Source organism: Melanerpes formicivorus, unplaced genomic scaffold (assembly GCF_026170545.1).
Source record: "Melanerpes formicivorus ecotype bairdi unplaced genomic scaffold, bMelFor1.0.p_v2 SCAF_56, whole genome shotgun sequence".
Lineage (NCBI taxonomy): Eukaryota > Metazoa > Chordata > Aves > Piciformes > Picidae > Melanerpes > Melanerpes formicivorus.
In genome coordinates this window covers 4,292,482-4,316,229 of record NW_027142408.1, presented here as the reverse complement: position 1 = coordinate 4,316,229, position 23,748 = coordinate 4,292,482, and the positions used below count along the sequence as shown (strand labels likewise).

General features: G+C 41.2%; 1 protein-coding gene across 1 annotated transcript in view; it reads left to right on the top strand.

Moving 5' to 3' along the window:
- ANGPT1 (angiopoietin 1) overlaps positions 1–23,748 on the top strand; it is a 129,826-nt gene that overhangs the window by 69,249 nt on the left and 36,829 nt on the right. Inside the window, exons 5-6 of the mRNA XM_068161286.1 lie at positions 14,332–14,459; positions 18,448–18,549. Coding sequence (XP_068017387.1) covers positions 14,332–14,459; positions 18,448–18,549 — 230 coding nt within the window. The remainder of the gene's footprint in view (positions 1–14,331; positions 14,460–18,447; positions 18,550–23,748) is intronic.

The following is a 23,748-nucleotide window of genomic DNA, read 5'->3' as shown; positions in this document are numbered from 1 at the left end:
TTCCCTAAAATCAGTTTCCTCAGCTGCTTCTTACAAAAACTTTGAATGAGGATTACAGAAGTGGATGTTTCAAATTGGGCTCCTGGGTTCAAATTCAGGTGCCTGCAAAGCTGAATTTACAGAAGGTTGGGGTTTATTTTTTTGCCTCTGTGGGACTGTGGAAGCAAAATGTGTTTAAATGACTACCTGTAATTTAAATAGCTCAAACCCTTGACTTTGGACTCCATTGCCTCTGGTGTGCTAACATGTTCACAATTTTCCCGAATGCCTTTTTTAATTTGAAGACAAATAATTGCAGAAATGTTTCCACCTGCTGTCTGCTTAAGTTTAGGTGATTGGCATTTTTGGTAAGTACAACCATGGCCAGGAAAAAGGAGCCAAATTGCCTAATTTAAAAGAATAATATTGTCCTGGACTGCAGGACCACTCTAAGGAAGGCTGAACACTAAAGCATTTGGTTATATAAAAATGAACACCAGCTTCAGCCTGTGCAAATGTATGCTCAAGATGGGACAGTGTGCATTCTGGGAAGTACCACTGGGATTATTCTAGATTCACACAAAGCTGGGAAGTTTAGGCAGCCTTGCACAAGTCTTTATGTGTGCACTAACGTTCAAAACATAACGTGTACTGTGAGAAGCAGCGTTTACTGGACACTAACAACACGTGGTCCATGAATCATGTTCTACACTTGGTAAATCTCAGCCATCTAATTTCATAAGGATTATAGCAGAGACTGAAATGGGCCAGAAAACAGTAGGACAATGGGAAACATTAGAGACCTGGAACAACTTCCATATGGGGAGAGAGAGCTGTCACATACAGAATTATTAGATGGGAAAGAAAGTATGTGGGATGCTGTTATGGGATCATGCAAAATAACTAATGGCAGGGAGAAGAGGAACAACCAAGAACACTGGGAGAGAGAAGATAGCTGTTGATTGAGTTTAGTACATATGCACCATAGATTTTCTTAAACTATTATCTCTATCAAGAAACTGAAAAATCTTCCCTGAGATAAGTTACAGGCAGGAAAATTTCGTTCTCCCTTGCATAGGGCTTAGTAGTCAGGATTTTCCAATCTGTGAAACTGAAATTACTGTCTTAAAAACCACTTTTGAATAAAATAGTAGTAACACAGGTAAACAACTTCATTTGTAACCAAGCTGGTGCTAACTGTTGATTTCTGGTTGCAAACTGTGGCACACATTTTCTCCAGCAAGGCCATGATCATGTCAGAATGTTTGTTTTTAGATTAATTTAAATAAACTGGGGAAATCTCAGAATTTTCCCTGCTAGGAGCCTGTGAATGGTACAGATGAGTAATGGAGAGCCACAGGGCTGAGCAGACACTGCTGCTGTTCATTTCTTAGACTCGAGAAGCTTAGCTAACATAGTCCCTAATACAAGATGACAGCCCTCAGAAATCTGCTTTGGTACATTCACTGTGGCTAGACAAAATTCAGGGGGATTTCTGAATGATGCAAAGGCAAAAGAAGAAAAAAGTGACAAGTAAAAGCCAGACAAAGGTTGCATTTTTAGAGTATGGATGGCCCTAAATACAAAATCCAGATCCCACTTTCATTGTCAGTTTCGGTCAGGCCCAGCTTCGGGATGGGGACCACCTGTAAAACTTGGAATTGTTTGTGAGCTTGATTTCCAAAATACCACCCACCTCTGTCCCAGTGTGAGCAGTCCTAGGGTTTCAGTTGCATGTAATCCTTTAAATAGACACTCTAATAGGTCACAAAGCCTACAGAGAGTCAAATAAATGCAGAGCACCATGGAGACTCACATGTCTCCATGCTGGCCTGTGTCCATGGCTAAACAGACTTGTCACACTGCCCAGGGTTTTTGGTGTTTTAAGCAGGGGCAACAATCTTGGCAGTGGCTGCCAATACTTCTCCACAATAGATGTTCTAAGAAAGCAGCTCTTTCAGGGAAGAGACTTCCAAACGAGATGATTGTTCTCTACATAAATATTTAAAGGAACTTTTTAAGGCTTAAGTAATCTCCAAATTCAAATTACAGATAAATGCCTGAAATTTTTGCTTTTCTCCAACCAAAGATGGAGAAATAAAAACATTTAGGTGAAGGCTTAATTTATCACTACAGAGCTACTCCACATTTGTCTCCAAGACTGTACAAGCTCTTTGCTTGTAGCAGATAAGAGCTGGATAGAGATCACATAATTCCTTGCAAAGGTCATCAAAGATTTTGTGAGTATTGTTGGTTTGGGTTTTTTAAACTGTTCATTCATCATACTACTGTTATTTGTCTGAGGGTGAATAAAACTCTTACTGCTGTTACTGTCAAACAATAAATCTGTAACAGTAAAAAATTTAGTGACAGAATTTCTGGGCTTCCACATCAGAAAAAGAACTGAGGAAAAGGGTGTGTAGGGATACACCACAAGCTGTGTTAAGCAATAGATAATATTATCATCAAAGAAATAGATGCAAGTTCAAACCTACTAATTCAGCAATTATGTTTCAAGCCAAGCACAATAAATATATATTTTAAAATACATTCTTTTTTCATTCCAGTTTAAGAAAATAGACTTAGAGTGTCTGTTGTGTGAATATTGAGTTCCATGACTTAGAATAGCTGCTCTAGGATATGCCAAAATTAAATGGGAAAGTATATTCACCCACACAGTTATTTTCCTTCTCCTGTGTGTTTCTGTTGTCTGTCGAAGTGCATAATCATAGACCTTGTGAAAATGTTTGGTCCAAACTTAAATGAATTAGAAAACTGATGCAACAGTAGAGAAAGTTTTGTCAGGAATGCCTGGTTTTATGACCTCCTAGCAGGAGAGAAATGAAGCATTATCTTCCTTTTGAATGCTGACAAGAAGCTAAGCTTAATTCTCAAAATAATACACATATATGCCAGGAATTTACCTCCCCAGAAATGCCTAAAGGGTTCCTGAAGCAAATCACACAGCTAGTGGGTCTGGCGTTTCTGAAAAGGTAGAAATGGTTTGCGAGTACTTTTAATACTTTAGAAAATCACACAAGAAAGGTAAACAGATCCAAACGTTTATTCAGGTGGAATTCAGGCCCTTGAAAGGCACAGCAATTAATTTATTCGATACATTAAGCAGTGGGCAGTCTGTTCCATTTTTCAGACCATAGTTGTTATGATGTTAAAATTGATGCTGAACTGAAAAGAGTAAGAACAGAATGAGAACTTCAAAGAAATGACCCAAAGGTTACAGATACAGGGGAAACTCCATTGACATCAGCAGAATTACCCCACAGTGATGCTGGCCTGCTTCATTAAAGAGACTTCAAAGACACCTTGTATAATACAAGCTAGTATTTAAAAAGAGAAAAACAAATCCCAGCGGGGAATCCCAGGGCAGAATCACAGATTCAGGTGTTCTCCAGAGGAATTTTAAGTCTTAAATGTCTGGACTGTTTCTAGCAAGACAAAAGTTCTATGCTGTATTGATTCAGCCATATATTGGAATACAATAACAAGGGTGTGTAAATCTGTTAGATTTCAGGCTGCAGCATGGAAGAGTAAGGTATGAGTGTGGTACTCATCTGAGATACACTCTGAGGTACCAGTATGTTTTCCTAGCATTTTAACAGCGGTGTTTCTAAAAGCACTTGCCTCCTCTTTGTACCTTCTCCTTGCCATTGCTAAGGTCTTTTCCAGCATGGTGAGACACAGCTTGTGAGGCACACACCTCGAACGTGGCATATCAGTCACTTCTTTTTTTGCTCTTCTGAAGCATAGAAGCAAACAAAATACATTTTTGCTAGATGCATTGAAGTTTCTGACCAACTTTGGCCATAAGCTGTTGGTCTGGGTAGAGCAGGTCTGTGCTTGCAATATGGTTATGAGAAAAGAATGCATTAATAAAGTGACAGACCTTTTTTTCCTATCCCTGAAACTGAATTTTTATTGCTAATGGGTTATACTGCAGTGTCATAACAAAACACGATGTTTTTAATCTAGGAACTCCAGTTTCTTATTAAGGTTAGTCTTCTTAGTATTAAAGGCTTAATTGAAAACATAGATTTGACAGAATTTGAATGACCACACCAGAGCTTAAAACAAAACCTTACTTTAATGCACTGAAGCCATCTGATGTTCCACACTTCTCTTATTCTGTCATGAACTCCTGCTTTGATCCCCAAAGGCGTCAAAGCAAACAGCTTCAGCTAAGCTTGACAGTACATAGAGGAGCACAGAAAGACCTCCATTGGCTCAGTTTCCCTCTACTTCCTCCTGCTTTAGAGGTTTTACATGCAAGCCTTTTCATTTTTAAAGCCATTTTAAATCAATAATAAACCTGCACTTAGTTTAAAAAGAGATCAGAAGTGACTATCAGAAAATGTTCTGTGCTGATGGGTATTTTTCAGAGACGCTCAGAAAGCTCAAGTAAGAGTTTCTGGCTGGTCAGCCTCACCAGTGTAGACATAGAGTCCTGGTGTGGACTTCTGTTAGAGTCAACAGAGACACTTTTGTCAAGGGAATTGTCTTAGGATGAGGTGAAGTGCATCTGCAAGCATCTTTTTGCTCTATTATCTGTTAAAGGGTAATTACATTAGTGCTGCTGTTAGGATGATCAGTATCTGTGTTGGGACAGATTAAATGAATTAAATTAGACTAAATTAATTAAGTTAGATTGTTTTCTAAAACTAAGAATATAATATTCATTCCAAATAATCATGATTTCAAAGAAAATTACCTGCATCCCTCGATCAGGTAAGGATGCCTTCATTTCCAAGTTACACTGCATAATAAGATGCAGCAGCCTGTCCTGGGTAGGGTCAAGCCAGGCTGTGATGTAACAGATTCAGCAGAGGAATAACTCTGTTTGAATGTGCAGCATTTTGAATTTATGTCAGTGGGAAAACATTTAAATTGTGCAAAACAGAACTGGGAATTCCAATATTTTATTCCTATTAACTTGTTGATGGTCACAGCAGGAGGTCAAAATTTATTAGTACTGAAAAATTAATACTTTAAGCACGTGTTTTTACATTTAAATTCTTGTTTATTAATACTGAAGTTGGTTACCCACCCTCATTCCTGCAGCACATGTGAGTGCCAAATCCCTCCTCACTCTGCTTTGTGCAAATGGCATTCATTCACTCACACCAAAGATATTTCAGGGGATATCAGCACATATATAAACCAACTAACACAGTTGGTGTCCCTCAGACAGCTTGTTAGTGAAGAATTTGTGTGTAAGCATACCATTCTTCAGCTGGAAACACTAACTGCACCCTAGGCTGGAAGCACTAACTGCACATTAGGGTGCCTGTGTGGAAAAGTATAAATCAACTAAAGAAATATGTACACTGGAAATATTAAACAAAGCCAATGGCTTAATCTCTCTTGTAGCAGTTCGTGAAAGACTTCTTTAGTTCTCATCTCAGTGAATGGCTGCTTGCTCACAAAACTGCTGTCTCAAGCAGAAACTCTTAAGGAACTATCCTGCAGCTGGATAATTAAGTGTCCTTATCTCTTTGTAAATGGGCCATAAGGCATTCTATTTCAGCTCACTAATGAGGACCACTTTATAGTATTCCTAAGCGATGTCTGTCAAACGCCCAGCGAATTGAAGTAGTATTGTTGTTACCAGTCACCGAGGCTAGATTTATTGGGAAACAAACGTGATAACTGTTGGTAATTTATTAGGCAGTAAATAATTATACCCTGGAGAGGGTGAAAGCTCACTATGTTAGTGTCGTTTTCCAAGGCCCAGACAACTCCTGCAGCACTGCAGAATGGAAATTCTGCTTTAAAATATTTATTCAAAAAGTATTTGGATAGCTTGCATGCTCTTGCTATGCAATTGTTTGCCTCTTTAGACTCTTAGAAGGCCTACGGGAGGGAAAAGTAATCTTCTGTTAGCTGTTGAAACGTTTCTGTAAATGCTCATCTGAGGCATCTAACTACACCTTTTCTCCTTCCTCACCACCTTAAATGTTGGATCTGGAATTCTTAGATGTAATGAACCTTCATGTTCCTAATTAATCCGAAACTGGACCAGTCCCTAGACTGGCAGAATCATTGTAACCCTACTGACTTCATTTCAGCATAGCCTGGTAGTTATGATGGACTGTATTTAAGAGACACTTCCACATCCATTGGGACCTCCCACATGCAGTTAAGTGGTATGCATGCAGCCATGAAGGGCTAGGGGTCGATGTCACAGGGGCTATTTGTGCTTTTGTCATTGCTCCTTGGAAACCAAGTCCTTCCACTTCACCACCCAGTCTAGTGATTGTAGGGTCACAGGATGAACCAGATCGTTGAGCTGCTCCAGTGAAATAATAAACATGCATAAGAAACAAAGAAGCAAAACAACTCTAACAAACAAACAGCCCCCCCGAGCATGCTTCCCTCCTTTGCTCTTACACCAAGCCAGAGCCCTTTCTGCCAGATCTTGAATCAGCTGATTCCTTCTGTGACTATGGAGGCAGTCTGCAACCCTCAGATGGGGACAGCACCACTGTGTCACTTAAGTGACACTCTGCCATTGCACTGGGTTCTGGGTCATGAGTAAGTGCTTCCTTAAACATTAGACATGTACACATGTGAATGTACATGTGAATGTATTTATATCTATATACACACACACTTATGCTGCCATCAACTCTGGCCACTTCAGTGAAGACCAGCATTTTCCACTCTAACCATTCAGCAGATGAGCAGGACTGAGGAAGGAATTCTAGAGTTCTCCTTTCTTCCTTCTAAAATGCCACTGTAATTCCAAGGTAAACTTCCAAGGAACTCTTGAGTGAAGGACACAAGAGGTGCCACTGGCCTGTTACTGAAAATAGTATTTTATAAACTGTTATAAAGGATCAGAAAGGAAATTAGATAATTCACGATGTGCTCTGATGTTGTGTAAAATCTTGGACTCCACAGTTCATTAGAAAAAGCCAAGATAGAAAAACAAATCAGGACAGAAAAAGCTACCAAGGCAGATATGAAACAGCATTCATTAAGCCTATCAGAGGTACTTCAGGCAATACAAAGGGTAGTAAAGGATGCAGTAGAAATTCTAGGTGGTTTGTAGAGCATGGGTGCAGAATTGCTGACACCTTCAGCTGGGAATACAGGGTCACCACCTGGAACACACTTATTGAGAGCTAGCAATGGGAGATTGTCCTTCACATGCTATGTGTGTGGAGTTAGTTCCCTTGTGTGGGACACTATGACATTAAAATTCATGTTGCTTCAAAAAAGCAGCTGGAGTAATTCATAGAAGAGAATTCTTCCAAAGCCTATGAAACAGACAGACACTGTATTTGGCAGAGGAAGTGCCTGTGCTCTCAATTCCTGGGGATGCTTGCCTGCTCTCATGCTGTTCTCCAGTCATCTGCCTTGGACATGTGTTCCTGCCGAGGACCTTTTCTGGGGGGCAGGTGTTAACCTGGCTCTTGCAAAATGTTAAGGTTCTCCTAGGGAGGAAAAAGCCTCAAAAGAAAAAAAAAAAGGAGAGAGAAAAAAAGGTAATTATGAGGGCATAAGCAAAAAAAAAGCCAGAAGAGCAGTGAGAGCTGAAAGATCAAGACTGGTGAGGAAGCCACACGAATTCCTGGGTTTCTGGTGCTGGAGATGGGACACTAGAGAGGATGGAGTGACAATGTAACCTGGTACAGCCACGCTCATGACTTCATGTGTCTTTTGTGGAACCTTTGACAGTGAAGTTATAAAATAGAGCAACAGTGCCCAGGAAAGAAATATTTTCTTCCAGTATGATTTGCCTTTGGCCAGCTCTTTTTGTTAGATCCAGAAGGATCTCACAACAAAGTGTCACTTTGCAAAGCCTTTTGGTGAATGTATACTTTGCTGGCAGGATAATATATGTCTAAACTCCAGCCCTAATTTTTTTCTCGCCTCCCTAATAAACCAACCCGAGCCCAGCAGCATGCACAAACAGTGACTTATCAGAGAAGACTGCTGGACTCCCATGACATTCAGAGGCAGCTATCTTATTATTATTATTACTTGCCTTCTCCTTTTGCTTTTTAAAAAGATGCTATTCAAGAATTGTGGAAATGAGAATAAAACATTTGATATTAATAAAGGGAGGATGCTAAATGGACATTGGTAATTTGTCTTGATAAGAATTTTAAATTGGGTGCTAAATGCCTGAAAGTTCGCACTTCCAACTTCTGCCTAACTAGCAAGAGCCACAAAAAGTTCCTGCTGGTATAAATCATAGCTAACCACAGTATTATTTTTAGTTTCATGCATCTCACTGGATTGTAATTCTGTAATTCTTTTCCACACTGGCTGGATTGGGTGGTGGTTGTATCTTTAATAATCAGGAAGTACTTTTAGAGAGGGAAAACACAGAGTAGCTCTTATGTACCTGAAGCTAGACTCCTGGAAATGCACTTCCCAGTCCTTGTAGGCAGGGACACAACAATGCTCGTAAGTGACTGCATTTCAGTCTGTAGGCAGCACTGTGGCTATCAGGAGAGCAAACCTTGAAGCCATCCTCCAGGTTTGTGCCTTTTCCTGTGGTGTGTGTAACCTTTGCAGCACAGCTATGCTGTCACAAGGTTGCCTTGCTGCAGTGAGCAGCTGAGCATCGCAGACAACTGTTAGATGCAGCTGAATGTCTGTTCTCCAGCAGAGGTTGGTATGTGCAGGGCTAGGCCACTGAAACACACCGCACCTCTGGCTGTAAGGCAGCAAGAACTGAGTGCCTGTAACTGTGTGTTTTTCCTCCTCAAAACAAAAATAATCTTCAGCCTCTCTCTGTCAGATGTGTTTGTGGTTCCTGCTGCTAAGTCTGGGAACACATATACATATGTGGGCCATGTTCCAGGCCTCCTCACTGGGGATATTTGACTGACATCCTTTTGGTACCATTAGCAAACTCTTCCTGATTTGATTCTTCACGAGCCAAGGACTACTTGCCATCGTAAGTGGAATTGTGGTGGTGCAGAGCAGCTGTACCCAGATGGCTAGGATAGATAGGTCAGAGATACAGGGTCCCCTACAGAAGTGCAGTATTCCCCACCATGTGTCTGGAACCATGACAAGATCAAGGCAAAATTTATTTGCAGCCTGGATCTAGAGAGAGGCTGCTCCTTCGCAGTCCTTGGATGACCCAGTGCTGGAATGCTACAGCTGTAGGTACAAATCATCATCTTTCAACCTTCTCCTTTTTGATTTGCTAGAAGCTGCTCATCTGGGGACAGAAATGTTCACCTCAGATGCTTCTGACAGAGCAGTTAAGATTTAGGTCAGCTATATTTTCCAATATGTGGAGAGGGGCTTTTCCTTTCTGGCTTCAAAAGCATGAAGAACTTTTTAAAGTGTCTTTTGGTATGTGTAGTGATTGGTAAGCACTACAAGAAAATTAGATTTGTGTAAATAAAACATTAAAGTAATGAAAATAGAGTAATTCACTAAGACACTACAGAAATCTCCACATATTTGTCCAAATAGGTCACTATTATGCAAAAACCCCAACAGCTGCCTTTCATTTACTGGCAGTATCACTGAAGGACATAAGACTCTCATGATTAACTCAGCCCCAACTAATTCAACAAACATGGAGGTTCAGGTCTCAATTTATGAAATATGAATGTGATTTTATTGGTTCAGTCAACGTAATGAACTGCAGTTTAACTTTCTTTATTGGCAACAAAATGCAAGCTTCGTTCACCAAATATCTGAGACTTGAACAGCAATTAAATGATCCCTTCATTGTCTCACAACCAACCAGAAATGTCAATTAAAATAGTTAATGATATTGGGTTTTATGCTTGCTGGGGGCTTTTGGTTGGTTTGGGTTTGGTTTTAGTTTTTTTCCAGTAGAGATTAAATAATTTTTATATAGCTAGGAGAAAAAAAAATATTTCATGGAATGGTTTGGGTTGAAAGGAACCTTAAAGATTACCTAGTTCCAACTCCCCTGCCATGGGCTGGGATACCTCCTGCTGGACCAGGTTGCTGAAGGTCCCATCCAGCCTGGCCTTGGAACACTTCCAGGACTGGAGCCTCCACCACTTTTCCGGGCAACTTTTTCTGCTCCAGTGCCTCCCCACCCTCACAGGGAAGAGTTGGATGCCACCAATCACCTCCTTGTGATCTGCCTTAGCAGGTTTTCCAGGAGGGTCTGCTCCATGCTCCTGCTGGGCACAGATGTGAGATGGCTGGCTTGTAGTTCCTTGTGTCTTCTATGTTATGAATTTTCTATTCCTAGAGGAGAACTTGAGATTATTAACTACTTCAGAAGCTACTTATTCTTTGTAATCAGTCTGCATTTCTTTAACTCTGAGCAGGAAAGCAGGCAACCTTCATTTGCAATAGCTGCTCGGAGCTAGTGAATTCACTTACTATTGATTTGTTTTCATACCTTACAGAAGGAAAATAGTCTCACCCTACACAGAGGCATAAACAAGTAACAACCATTTAAGGGATTTCACAGAATCCCAGATGGTTAGGGGTTGGAAGGGACCTCAAAAGCTCATCCAGTCCAGCCCCCCTGCCAGAGCATGACCACCTACAGCAGGTGACACAGGAACACATCCAGGCAGGTTTTGAATGCCACCAGGGAAGACTCCACAACCTCTCTGGGAAGCCTGCTCCAGGGCTGTCATCCTCACAGTGAAAAAGCTTTTCCTTATATTTACATTGGATATTGTTCTGGGAAAAGGCCCTCTATATATCTGAGCTCTGTCACTTGTAGGCACCCATTAACCCTCTTGAGGAAAAGAGAAGAGGCTGCAAGCTCAGGGGCTGACCCCAGCTCCTCGCCTTTCTACTGAAGGTTGGTATGCTGCTAGTGGAAGCAGCAGAAGAGCTGCTCAGCCCTGGCAGTTCACAGCAGAAACCTTACTGATTTGGGTTCCTGTTCCTCCACAGGGCTGCAGAGTGGCTTGCACTGCTGAGGCTGTTAACAGTCTCTACAGGGAAACAGCCATCTGACAGAGCTGGACGGTACCTGCTGCATTGCCTGGACTTGAGTCGTCAAGGAATAGTTGAAAGAGTGAATACTGAAAGAAATTATTAATTAAGTAGGGAAAGAGAGACAGGATAGTGCAAGGAGAAAGTTAGTAGGCTAAAAGTAAATTAAAAAAAAGAGACTTTTGGAAGGGCAATGAAAGAAGAAATTATTCCTCTTGTCAATTGTCCCTCTGTTCCAGGAAACAGGATTTTCCACACAGGCATCATTGCTTCAAAGGAGCATGACTTCACCAATTCATTCATCCAGAGAAGGCAAAAAACCCTCCCAAAACTCTCAAGGGGTCTTAATTTTGGCTAAGCACTCAGGTTTAAAAACTAATGATATGATTTTGCTGGACAGAGACATACCTTTGTCTTCAAGTATAGTAAAGTTTTGCATGAGCATGGCTTGAAAATCACTAAACTAACAGCAGAGACCTGCGTGGAGGCAGTTAAGATCTCGGAGCTGCACACAGAAATGGAGTGGCTGGGTATTTTTTTGGAAGTACTTTGAGCTTTGCTACTTCTTAAACAACACGTCCTTACACTTCTACCATATGTGAGCCAATGCATCAGTCAGGAACTTAATGTGTAAAGGATTCAAGGTAATGCTATAGAAAAACAGTCTGGAGCTAGCGTAGGTAGAAGTGGTTTGGAAATCGTATGGAATATTAGGTTAGAAAAACAACAGCAAACCTTAAGCCTCCCATATTTTACCCTAAAAGAACATTACCAGCAACATTCCTGAGTATTAATTTTCTGATAACTTTGGGCTGCTCTTGAAAATCACAGTCTGATGTATTAAGAGAAACCAAACTTTTTGCTGAACGTGCTTAATATACCGTACTGAATCCAGGGAGAGCAGCAGCACCTGAGAGAGGGGTGAGAGGCACCCAGGGCGAGCCACCTTCTCCTGGCCACAGCAGTGCACTGAACAAAACCCACTGCTGCAAAAGAAGGGTGCTGAGTTGCTTAGTCTGTAGGAAATTAACACATCTCCTGGCTGTGATCTCTGGTATTTTAGCTGTCTGATACTGAAAGGGAGGGTTGAACTAATTGGCCATTGCTCTGAAATTAAGCTCTGAAATGAAAACCTTCCCTAGTTTGTAATGTCAATAATATGAACTTTAGGATATACTTACTATATTTTTCTTTAACTTTCAGTTAAAGGGGGACCAAATTAAAGTTTCCTTGATTGACTCTTAGGTAGTTGTTTCCAAGTGGTTTTCAGTGTGTCTGTGGCAGTTAAACAGAGGCAAGATAATCTCTCTATTGCATATAGATATTACAAAACAGAATATTCCAATATACTTTAAGGCCCGAGGCAATGAGCACCCTGCCTCTGCATAACTAGATATGGCTTTTTGGAGAAGGGAGACTGATGTCTGTAGTTGAAACAACCACATTAGAGAAACTCAGGCCAGGAAGAGTGGTTCTAATAGACAGCCTTCTGAAATCAATGAGAGGCTTTACTTTAGCTCTTCCAGGCCTGGGCTCCAACCCCAAGTAACTACTCAAGTTGGACTTTGGCCACTGATGCTAACATAGGAGAGTACCATGAAACCTTTAATTAACACAAACTGTGAAAGCCTCAGTTCTAGATCTTATCTAGAAAATAGAACCTTTGAGTTGTGTACCTTGCTGAGGATCTCATTCCCTGACACCTCCTGAGGAAACTGCCAGCACTACATTTTCCAAGCATGGCCAGGCTCCACAGGCATTGGCTTCCCAGTTGAAGTTCACATGCAGGCATGTGAACCAGGTTTTACACTGGCTGATGATGTTGGGTAAAAATACTGAATATGCAGCAAATAAATGGGAAGGGAGAAATGGGTTATGTTTGTTAAAATCAAGTTTTAGATGAATAATATAGAACACCTGCAAGGGAGAAGAGAGTGCAACATGCATGTAAAATGCTTGCCTAGGCAGCAGGATAGTCTTACAATTCAGGACTGGATTTCTCATGACTTTCCTGTTTTCAGCTCTTCATAAAATCATGGAGGTAAAACATTTACCCTTTCTCTGCTTCAGTTTCTCTATCTGTGAAGGGTACCACTGCCAGTTATCTGTCAGGAATTTGCCATCCTAAAATACTACTTTGAGGCGTTCAAAAAGGAGAGAGTATACCAAGCTCCAAGGCTTTGGTGTTACTGAATAGCCTCTTCTGGCCTGGCCAGTCCCAGGTGCTGCACGAGGCTGTAGCACTTTGGCACATTGCTGCTGTTAACCATCAGTTATGCAGTGCAGGACACTTCATTGAGAGCAAACAAGACACAGTCCCTTTTGTACCTATAACTCAAACTTTCAAGCCAAAATTGAAGTGATATGTCACCAAATGATGAGTGTGTCTGGAGGACTTAAATATTGTTTCTGTATTGTAGGGATTAATAAAGTGCTGGCCCAGGCCCCACACGGTACTTAAAGACATGTTTAACTGTAAGAATCTGAGTTAACTGCTGGATTTCCATGGGAATACTGATGAGCGTAAAGTATGTGTTGTTGGAATGAAGTCATAGCCTTCAGTATGGTGTGGGGTCATGCTTTAGTTTGGGAAAGTGAAGGAACACTCTCAGATGTTACCTCTACAGAGTCTCCTGGTTCTTCAAGACTGAGATCCTCAGATCCTCCTGATTTCTCAGCCCAGAGTCATACAAGTGGTCTGTCTGCAATATACAGGATGGAGATCTGCACTGGCATTCTAACATTAATTGCTTTCCTGTCCTGAGCTAAATACCAATTCAATAAATCCTGACTACAAACTGATTTCAGTCACATTCATTTTTCTTCCCCCCCCTCCCCCCAAATTGCATGGAGCTGTTTTATGCATGTAGATATCAAAAACATTAAATAACTCCCAGAGAAGAAGGCCAGCTTAAGCAATCAGCCCCTTTGCCCAAAGTCCCTAGGCTGTTCAAAAGACAGAACCTTATGGAGGAAGGGCACAAGCTCCCTGCTCCCAGGGTTTTGCTTTGCTGTCTTAGGTAAACACCTGGGTCAGATCACAACACCAAACAAGTTTTCAACCTCCCTGAGACATTTCTGGGGCATTCTTTGGCAATGTCACAGATACAGCTTGAGTCAGAGGCACACCTGTAGATGCACAAACCTTTGTACTCAGAAGGAATGCACAGTGTTTCCCTTGCTGTAGACAGGATGCTTTGCTCAGCTGTTGGTATCATAACTTATTTCTGCTGATGCCTCATCTGGCATCTGCCTGAGTTTCACAGTAGTTCTTCCACCAGGTTTACCAAATGCACCATATGAAAATCAGTACAGTTAATGCTGTGTATGCTTAAAAGGGACAGAGTGTACAAAAGTGGACTTCCTTGATACACAAATGCTTGAAATTGCTGTTGTAACTTACATTACCCCTTTTGTTTTGTTTTGTAGTTTTACTAAAGAATGCAAAAAAGGAAGAAGAAAAGCCCTTCAGAGACTGTGCAGATGTATACCAGTCTGGTTTTAACAAAAGTGGGGTCTACACTATTTACATTAGCAATGTCTCAGATCCTAAAAAGGTAAAGTAAATCCTAGTTTCATTTTCTTCTTTGTTAAAAGGATGCTGCTCTGGCCTTAAAGGAGCATTTGGAGCCTTTACTGACATTCTCACTCTCTAAAATATTATGCTGGTATAGATAACCTGGGCTATAGTCAGGCTTGGAAAAAGTACAATAGGGTCAAGAAAGTGATAAACTCTGTTTTTCCAGACATTCTTCTTTCTTGCTGATGGATAGTCCTTCCTGGGTTCCAACATACACTCCATAGCTGACTCACTTCCTCCCCCTTGGCAAGATCAATTGAATCAGACAATGTCTGCAAATAAATATGTGATGAAGTTTAGAAGAGAATTAGTAAAGTACAATAAGGAGAAAGGTAACGGGGGAGATGATCTGGTAGGACAGGGAGATAAGTAGCAGAACAAGTGGGGTTTAATTGTAATGATTTACCAAAAACTCCTGCTTCTCCTGCAGGGAGCAGGGCAGGGTGGTTTTACCGTAAAGAAAACAACACTCTGAATAGTAGCAGTGTTCGAAATAACGAAGCGTGTGTAACCCTGTCCTTCTCATAAAACTTCCTTGGGTTATTTTCTGGTGAAAAGGAAACATTAATCTGTAGAGGACCCTGATTTTTTGAAAGGGTTTTTTTTCTGCTGAGGTAGCTGAGTCTGTCAAAGCCAGGAGAAACAGTGGCTCTCCTTCTCACCGGCTGCCATTGGAAGCGTCCCCCAACAAGGCCAAGGGCTGATTACCTGGGAGAGGAAAACGCAGTGTGTCTGGAAAGTAGGCCAAACAGGAGGGAGGGAACCAGGTCTGTCTGGTGGGTTTGCTATTCCAGCAGTAAAATTGTGACCCTGCAAACAGGAAAAGGTCATAACAAATACTACTGGTGTTATTGTCTACAGACTTTTTTTTGCATGACATTAAGATAAGTAAAAGTGATTTCCAACCTGACCTTGGTTTTATTAGAGATCTTTGGAACCCTGTAAATGTAAACATGTTATAGCTTACTATGGAATTAGAATTCATTAAACCTTGAGTGGAATTATGGGCCAAGATCAATATAAGTCTGGTGAATGTGAGTGGGAAAATAACATGATGTAAAAAGCAGAGATACCTTCAAGCATTGCTGATCAGGACAAGTTCTGTAGAAGCTGTTCCCCTTGAAACAGGGATGTAACATCAAACTCCAAACTGTATGTAGAAATTGGCACTGGCTTACCTTAGGCTTATTACAGTTCATACACCAGCCCCAGAAGCTGGGCTGCAATGAAAGGCAATGATTATCTGAAGGCACTGATGCTTCTGGCATATTTACCTTGAGCTCACCACCCTGTCTTTCCACTCTATCCCTGTTTACAGACACTGCATTCGATCGATACAAGCAGCATAACTTAGCTGCTAGCATTGCATTATTTTTTCTTGGAGGCTTCCTGTTTCAGCAATAAATTATTTGTGTGTGTAGGGCATTTCTGCTACCACGTTTCTGTCTTGCCCTAGCAATAGCATAGTAAGAGCTGATCCCAGGCATGTTCATGTTAGTCAAGTGAGGAGTATGATTGCTTTAACAGATGTTTTTTCAGACATTAAGGTTTCATTAGCAGTCTGCAAGGTAGTGCTGTGCAGAGACAGCTGAACTAATTCCAGCTGAGATAGCTTCAAAAATCACACCAATGCAATGTGGTGCCAGGGCTAATTAGCACAAAGGGAGCACCACACAGACACAGTTAGTTTGCTCTGGGACCCAAGTTCATATCCTGATAGGTACTCCATGGAGACATACCCACTAGTTGCAAGCCAGCTTGGTTATCTGAATTACTAGAATACAATGAACAGCTTTGGCATGCCTTGAGAGGCTTAGAGAATTGCTAACTTCTGTAAGAGCTGCAGCCACTGGCAGCTATCTCATTTATAGTTATTTATGCTTTGGATCACAAAAGTATACCTGCATTTCATTTTATGTATCCCAAGGGACACTAGAATCCAAATTCCTAGAATCCCAAATATCCCAATAGAAAATATCCCTGTGTTCTGAACACAAAGTTAACTGTCAGTCCCAGTGTTCTGCTGGTTTTAGCTTCATATATGGTTGGTCTTGAGATTGTTGCTCCATGCTGACACTGTGGACTAGACTTGTGATGTTTTAGTGTGCATGCCCTTAAAACACTGTATGTGGTAACCCCCTCCTTGTGTTTACTTTAAAATTGGGCTTATCTCTCAGTGTTTATTTTGACATTTATTATGATTTAATTCTTAAAACTAAACTACCTAAATAATCCTGTATATGTCTTTTAAGAGCTTGAGTGATTTTACCCGTGCCTTTAAGGAAGTGCAATAGTGTAATGCTTTGCAAGCTCTTTAAATCAGGTCATTTTATTGACAACAAGCTCAGAATTTGGAGATGTATGCAACCTTCAAGTGGCTTTTCTTCATTCTTTTCTTTTCTGGTAGAGGGTTAAATGTCAGAACATGTGAAAAGGTGTTTAATGGCTGAGTGCCTTGACCTTGCCTGGGACAGAAGCCAGTTCAGGACATCTGTTGGCTAGAGCTGTGCACAGTGAACATCTATAATCATCTTGGCACTCCTGTTAATGCAGCAGGTGTTTGTGTCCACCACCACGGAAAGTGCCAGACCACACAATGCTGGCTAGTGAAAAAGTGTGCTGCTGGTCAATCTTTCTTTCACTGTGCTGTTTTCTCTTCATTTCCTATAGTGTTCAGAACTATTATTTTTTAAGAGGTATCATATTTTAATATGAAACCTGCATTATTTCTTTGAGTGTGTCTTTAAAATGTGTAGTCTTAATACTGCTGAGGATTTCATGCTTTAAAAATTGGCCCTGGGTTCATGAGAGCTAGAAATGACTTACGAGGAAAGTAAATACACCAGTTAGAAATTCTTACTGTAAGTCAGACTAAAGGAATTAAATCCTGTAGATAAATGTTTTGCCTCATGCTGTCTTCCCTGAAGGAGGAACAGGGCCAAAATGTTTCTCTAGGAAATCGGGGGGTTTCTTGTAGTCACCCTGAATCAAGTTCACATCTGCACTGTGTAGCATTCCGGTTTCTTCCTGTACCTGCACAGGGACTTCCCCTGGCATGCCTGGAGCAACTTAAACCAAAAGCAGTTACAAAGGATTATTGCAGCAATGCTTATGTGCATGAAAGGGTTGCAATTGTTTTGCTTGAGAGGTTCTCTGAGGAATTCATTTTTACTTAGCTGAATGGGATAGTAACCTTCAATTTGGCAAAACAGCTTAGGGCTTTAAGTTACCAACCAGTGCTTAGTGGATTGGCTCCTGCTGATGGGGATGCCAGATGCCTCTTCAACCTCTTTGCAAATGGACATCTTGCTTAAAAAGAGGGATTGAACTCTTCAAGAGCACAGACAATTGAAATTTGGGATAGCTGCGGTGCCAATAGGGCTTGGATGAGGAAAACCAGGAAAGTTTGCTTGGATGAGTAGCCCTGAGAAACTCAAATCAGATCTTAAAATCATGTCAAAGAAAAGTAGGATCAAAAATGATTGCTGTCACCTGCCATATACCCAACAATGTGAATGGACAGAAAAAGTGTGTATTGTCTTCCCCAGAATTTATCTTGTAGGTTTAAATGATCTTCAAGGTCCCTTCCAACCCAAACTGTTGTATGAATCTATGAATCTATGGAAGAGGAAGGGAGTGGTTTCAGGAACACTGAAGAGAAAATAGAAAATTAGTGTGGGGGGAATGTCAGGAGCAAAACAGGGTGCAGGAGAGAATGATGGGGAGATGCTCTTTGGTATTGTGCTTAAAGACGAGGAAGCATTACTGTGAGAATTAAGCTGAACATCAGGTTGTAATCAAGAGATTGAGGATTCCATCGAGGACACCAGGCATGAATCTTTAGGAAAAGAGGCCTCCTTAGCTCCATGATGCATAAATATTTTCCCCCCTAAGATGGCAGGATTCCAACACAAATTTATTTCATTTGGCTTTGGTGTGTTGTGTTTGTTTGTTCTATTGCATAGGTCTTCTGCAACATGGAAACTGCTGGAGGAGGATGGACAGTTATACAGCACCGAGAAGATGGCAGTCTGGATTTTCAGAAGAGCTGGAAAGAGTACAAAATGGTAAGCTGGAGATGTGGAGTAGCTGTGCACCTCTAGACCTGTTAGAGCTCAAACAGTACTTTCTACTACTTTAAACAGGTGGTTCTTCCTATAGTGATGTGGTATGGCCCTGCAGCCCTGTGTGGGCCACTCTTGGTCATGGCTGCTACTTTCCAAAATCGTAACATTGTTGTTACTCAATTAGCTGAGTATTACTGCCCAGGATTCAGGACTTTCTGGAGGATCAGTTACTGAGATCAAAATGAGGTCAGGGTGAGGCCTATGCACTAAAGGATGTTACTGACATTTTAACTTGCTGTGACATTAGAGAGTAACAGGCATGTGATGGTGCATAGATGTTTGCATCTCAGGGGAGCTCCTCCAGAACAGGAATGGAAAGTTTTACTAGGGTTTATCCCAAGTCATACAACACCTCTGCCAATCAAGCTTATGCACTGGAAGTGTTGATACTCCAAATACAACTGAAAGAAAGATGACATGACTTCAGCAGGCCATTTGCCCTTTACCAACTCAGAGTATTTTACTCCAATCTAAATAACTTCTGAGGTTTTTTCGTTTGCTGCCTGATCAGACTTTCTGATGCAGCTCCTTCCCCTGAGCTCCTGAGGGTGGGTCTAGATTTCAGTGATACTCCCAGTGAAGTTTTCAGAACTGTCCTATCAGCCTGGAAAAGAAAAATGTTTTTCCCAAGGTTTTTCAAGAAGCACCAAGTGAAGCCAACATTTCAAATGTACTAAAATGAAAGGAAGTTCTGCTGCAAACCTTACCACTTCAGAATGTAAGGAAGCCTTCTTGTCAGTATCTTTATCTTAGTTCAAAATACAAATTAGGGAGGTGAAAAATAATCAGACCTCTGCTGCTGTGGATAAGCAGAATCTGTTTCACAGCTCGGATGGAGTAAAAATTGCATCAAATGGACAAAATCAAAATTTTGAATAGATTTGCAAAATTGGAAATCTCCTTTCAGAATTCATAAAGTTTTGATTTTGCAGAAAACTGGAAAACTGTTTTGCCTTGGTTCAAAGTCAAGTAAAGTATAAACCATCAATTGATTGTGGGGGGAACCAACATGTGAAGATTCTACTGGCTCTGCTGATGGGGAAAGTACAATTTGTAGGTGCAACCTAAGCAATTCTCTCCCCATGGCTGCTGTAATTCGTACATACTATAGGAACTACCGAGCTTTGCTCTGCTTGTTACAGCTTTGCTTAGACCATCTGATAAATCCAGCCTTTCTTATTAAAGTTTTCCCATGTGGGCTTTTTTTGTATCTATCATAGTTTCATAGCTTCATAGTTTCATTCAGGGTTGGAAGGGACCACAAGTATCATCTAGTTCCAACCCCCCTGCCATGGGCAGGGACACCCCACACTAGATCAGGCTGGACAGAGCCTCATCCAGCCTGCTCTTAAACACCCCCAGGGATGGGGCCTCGACCACCTCCCTGGACAACCCATTCCAGGGTTTCACCACTCTCATGGTGAAGAACCTCCTCCTCACATCCAGCCTGAATCTCCCCACCTCCAGCTTCATTCCATTCCCCCTAGTCCTATCACTACCTGAATCCCTTCAGTGATTCAAACATTTGCCTCAAATTCTCCCCTAGAAGAGTGTGAGCCTGCCCAGGATTAGATGATGGGATCATGTTGGTTTTGTCTAGTTCAAGCAGTCTGAATTAATTTTGCTTCTCTTAAGCAATACCTTTTATTCCTAGCTTTTATTTTTACCACATAAAAAGGATCTGGTTTGGACTTTTACTGATAGCTACCCTGTAAGTCAGTCATGCAAAAGATGGGCTTTAGACTTGTCTCTGCTCCTGTGAACCATCTCTCCCAGGTAACCAGCTTAGGCCCCTTTCTGTGACTTTGTTTTACCACCAGATGTTGAATGAAGGGTGGTGGTGGATGCAAGAATGACTACTGTGGGTTACTGGATTATGTTCCAGTGTCTGAGCTTCAATATAATGGCAGCACTGACCTAGTTTCTTCCTAATGCAAACTGGGCAGTGTTGTGGGAGAGCACAGTGGTAATTTGCCTTGCTTGGGGTGGTTGGACTTCTTGCATGTACTCTCAGCCCATAGTTCAGATAGAGCTTTCCAGTTTTTCTAAGCTGTTCTTGTTATGCTTACACCTCACTGGGGCCTCAAATCTAACAGCAATAAACATTATCCTAATAATATAACAGCAGCAATAAGAAATCTCTGGAGCATCTTTTTATTTTGGTGCATTTGGTTCTTACTGAAAAAGAATCTGGCAAACTGATAAATCTGTTCAGTTATAAGCAAGTACTGGTTGCAGCTTCTAAGCTGGACCTAGGCTCAGGTCACTGACCTGCTAGCACCCTCAAAGGTTATTGGGTCTTCCAGTTTTAGGAAGTCTTTGCACATATCCTTGTACTTGAAGCTAAGATGAGATCCATACAGCAGGTCACTTGGAAAGGGTGTGCGTGAATATTGCATGCAAAAGTGAGTGACAGCACTGCTGCATTACAGGAGTCACCTGGAAAGAACGAGGCCGTCACTGGCTTTGATTCAGTTTCTGTCTGTTCTGCAGGACTGGTTATGCCATCTTCTCTCATAGTGGCCTATGTGCCCTTACCAATGCTGTTTAGCTCTGCCATTAGAGTTGTGCCATGCAGTGCAATTTGTGCCTTTGCTTCTAGGAGCTCATTTGTGGCTATGAAATCTCTTGGGTCATTTCAGTTGTGTACATTCAGTGCTAGCAGGAAGAAATTTAGAAGAAACTCTTTGAGTTCATCCTTTTCTTATCAGAATCCACAGCATCTGTTCTTTGATGGATTTGAAAGCAGAGCAATATGTAGTTCTGCAACAAGAGCAGCTAAGATCTCCCTGAAGCAAGGCTCAAACTTTTTTCTTTCAAATTGATTTTTTATTGTTATTTTAATTTCTTTGCCTGAGGAGGGAATGTAAAAAATCATTAGAGTTCTGATTTCTATGAGAATAAAAAGCAATTGCTTACTGTGTGCAAACCTGAGCTGCTTTCAGAAGAAGGGTTCCCACAAGTCTACTTCTTAAGCCGTTCTGGCATTCATTAGGCTGTCATTAGCAATAATCAAATCCAAACAACTTATTAGCTCATGTGCTATCTTGGCTATCCAGAGTCCTGACTCAATTTCCCGTCTTTCAGTTCTTGGATGAATGCACCTTTCCCACTTACTGTCTCCATTCTTGCCAAAGTAGGTGACAGAATATTGGATTCCCTGTTCTACAGCCTTTTAGCACGTCTGCTTCAATAATTCCCAAGATTTTCACAGAAGTTATTTCACACTCAATAGTCCAACATCCATTATCAGTTTCCTACAGGGGCTTCCTCAGACCTTTAATATTATTTTCTTGCTTTCTGTCACTGGAGAAGGACTCCCAATAAACATTTCACATTGCGTGCCTTGGCCAGCCCACCACAATCCTTTCCCTAGCCAGTAGTTTTAACCCTCTGTGGCAGTCTTAGATTGTACTGCATGCCTTCATTGCTAGAGTAGGTCTGTTTTCCCTTCTCTGATGAAAGAAAGCTATCAGGGTTCTTAATCATTCATAGAGTCATGAGCTAGATTAGAATCACTTGTCCATGCTACACTCACAGCTGAATTTCTACATTTTATGGCAACCACCTCCTGTCTGCCTGACCAGCTGGTTTTTCTTTTGGTTTCTTGAGGCAAGAATGATGTTCATCAATAAATTCCAGTCCCCCACCCCCCCATCTCATATTCCTTATTAACATCTAGGGGTCCAACGTCAGTTCAGTGCCTAAACCAAGTCTGCTGCTAGCTTGTCCCAGAAATCATCATTAGCAGCTGTATGTGCTACAAACCTACTTTCTTTTCTGTTGGGGTTTTCTTCTTTTTCTTTTCTCTTAGAACTGTTGGGACAAACTGATGGTTAGCTTCATGCTACCAATATGGTATGATGTCAGAGCAGGATAATTTATGCTCTTTCTTGGCTTAAGATCTGCAGCACACGGAGAGCTGGACCATGGAGATGGTTAGCAAAAACTTTCTCTGGAAGCGTTTCTGACTTTCTTCTGAGCCCTAGTAAATTTTACCTGGTGACACGTCTTCTGCTTACCTAAACGACAGCTGAACACCTCTTCAGACTGTAAGTCTGTGATTTGCTTCTAGGCAAAATAGTTTTTACCTTTTCTGGTATGCTTCCTACAGCTCCCTTCTCTGAGTAAGCTCTAGTTTGTGCACAGGTCCCACCACTGCCTGGAAGACTTCTAGCCTGTGACAGTCAGGCTGCGGTTGCCTCATGTTCTCACCTCATCAATCCTTACAAGCCCTACAGACTGCAAGTTGCTTATTTATGGGTCTAGACCTACCTGAATTATTCATAACAAGTGCTACCATTCCAAGAAAGATTTTACTTCTTAGTACAGTCTTCTGCTTCATTCTGAAAACTTCCAGATGTTGCTTGTGTTTAATTGTTACTTCCAGAATGTCCAGCTCCTGTTTCAGAACTGTGGTCTCCTAATTCCTTTTATGGTCTCCATCTGGTTTAAGTCTTATTTCAATTTCTCTTGTGAAAGTTTCAGTTCCACTTTTCAATTAGGTTTTAATTTTTTTCTGCCCACCTTTTCTGTCTCTAAGTATTGCTTCACTAGCAATACTTACATGCTCTTTTTCTCTGTTTCAGGGCAGGTCCTTGCCACAATTAACATTGTGTTTGACATAGGCAAAGAGGCAAAACCTCAAACTGCTCTGCTGTTCCCTTTTGGAGCATTAACTGGTGGGGCACATTTTATCTGTTGTGGTTTCATCTGTTTTTTCCCCCCAAATGCTTGAAGAATCTAACAACTACAACACAGATCCCCAACTCCTTCCAGTAACATTACTGTGTTCATCACTTTCATTTTCATGAGAGGCACATTTGACAATTGCACAAACTTCAGGGTTTTGTTCTCCACTTATAGTTGCAAACAACTTCAGATGTGTTTTGTTTTTCAAAACAGAAATTACACAAACCTTATGGCTTGGCTGAGGAGAATGGTCTTGAAAGAGCATTTGGCTTTGAGTGCTCATATTGTGGAAATGAGGCCTTTCACAATTCTCCATTTCAGTAAATTTAGCTATTCTGAATGAATTTTAAATCTTTTTTGGTTTCATGAGAATGAAGAGGTTAATACATTGCTTTACAATGTCAGCACGGTCCTTCTGGCAAACATGAGGGACCTGAGGACAGGATG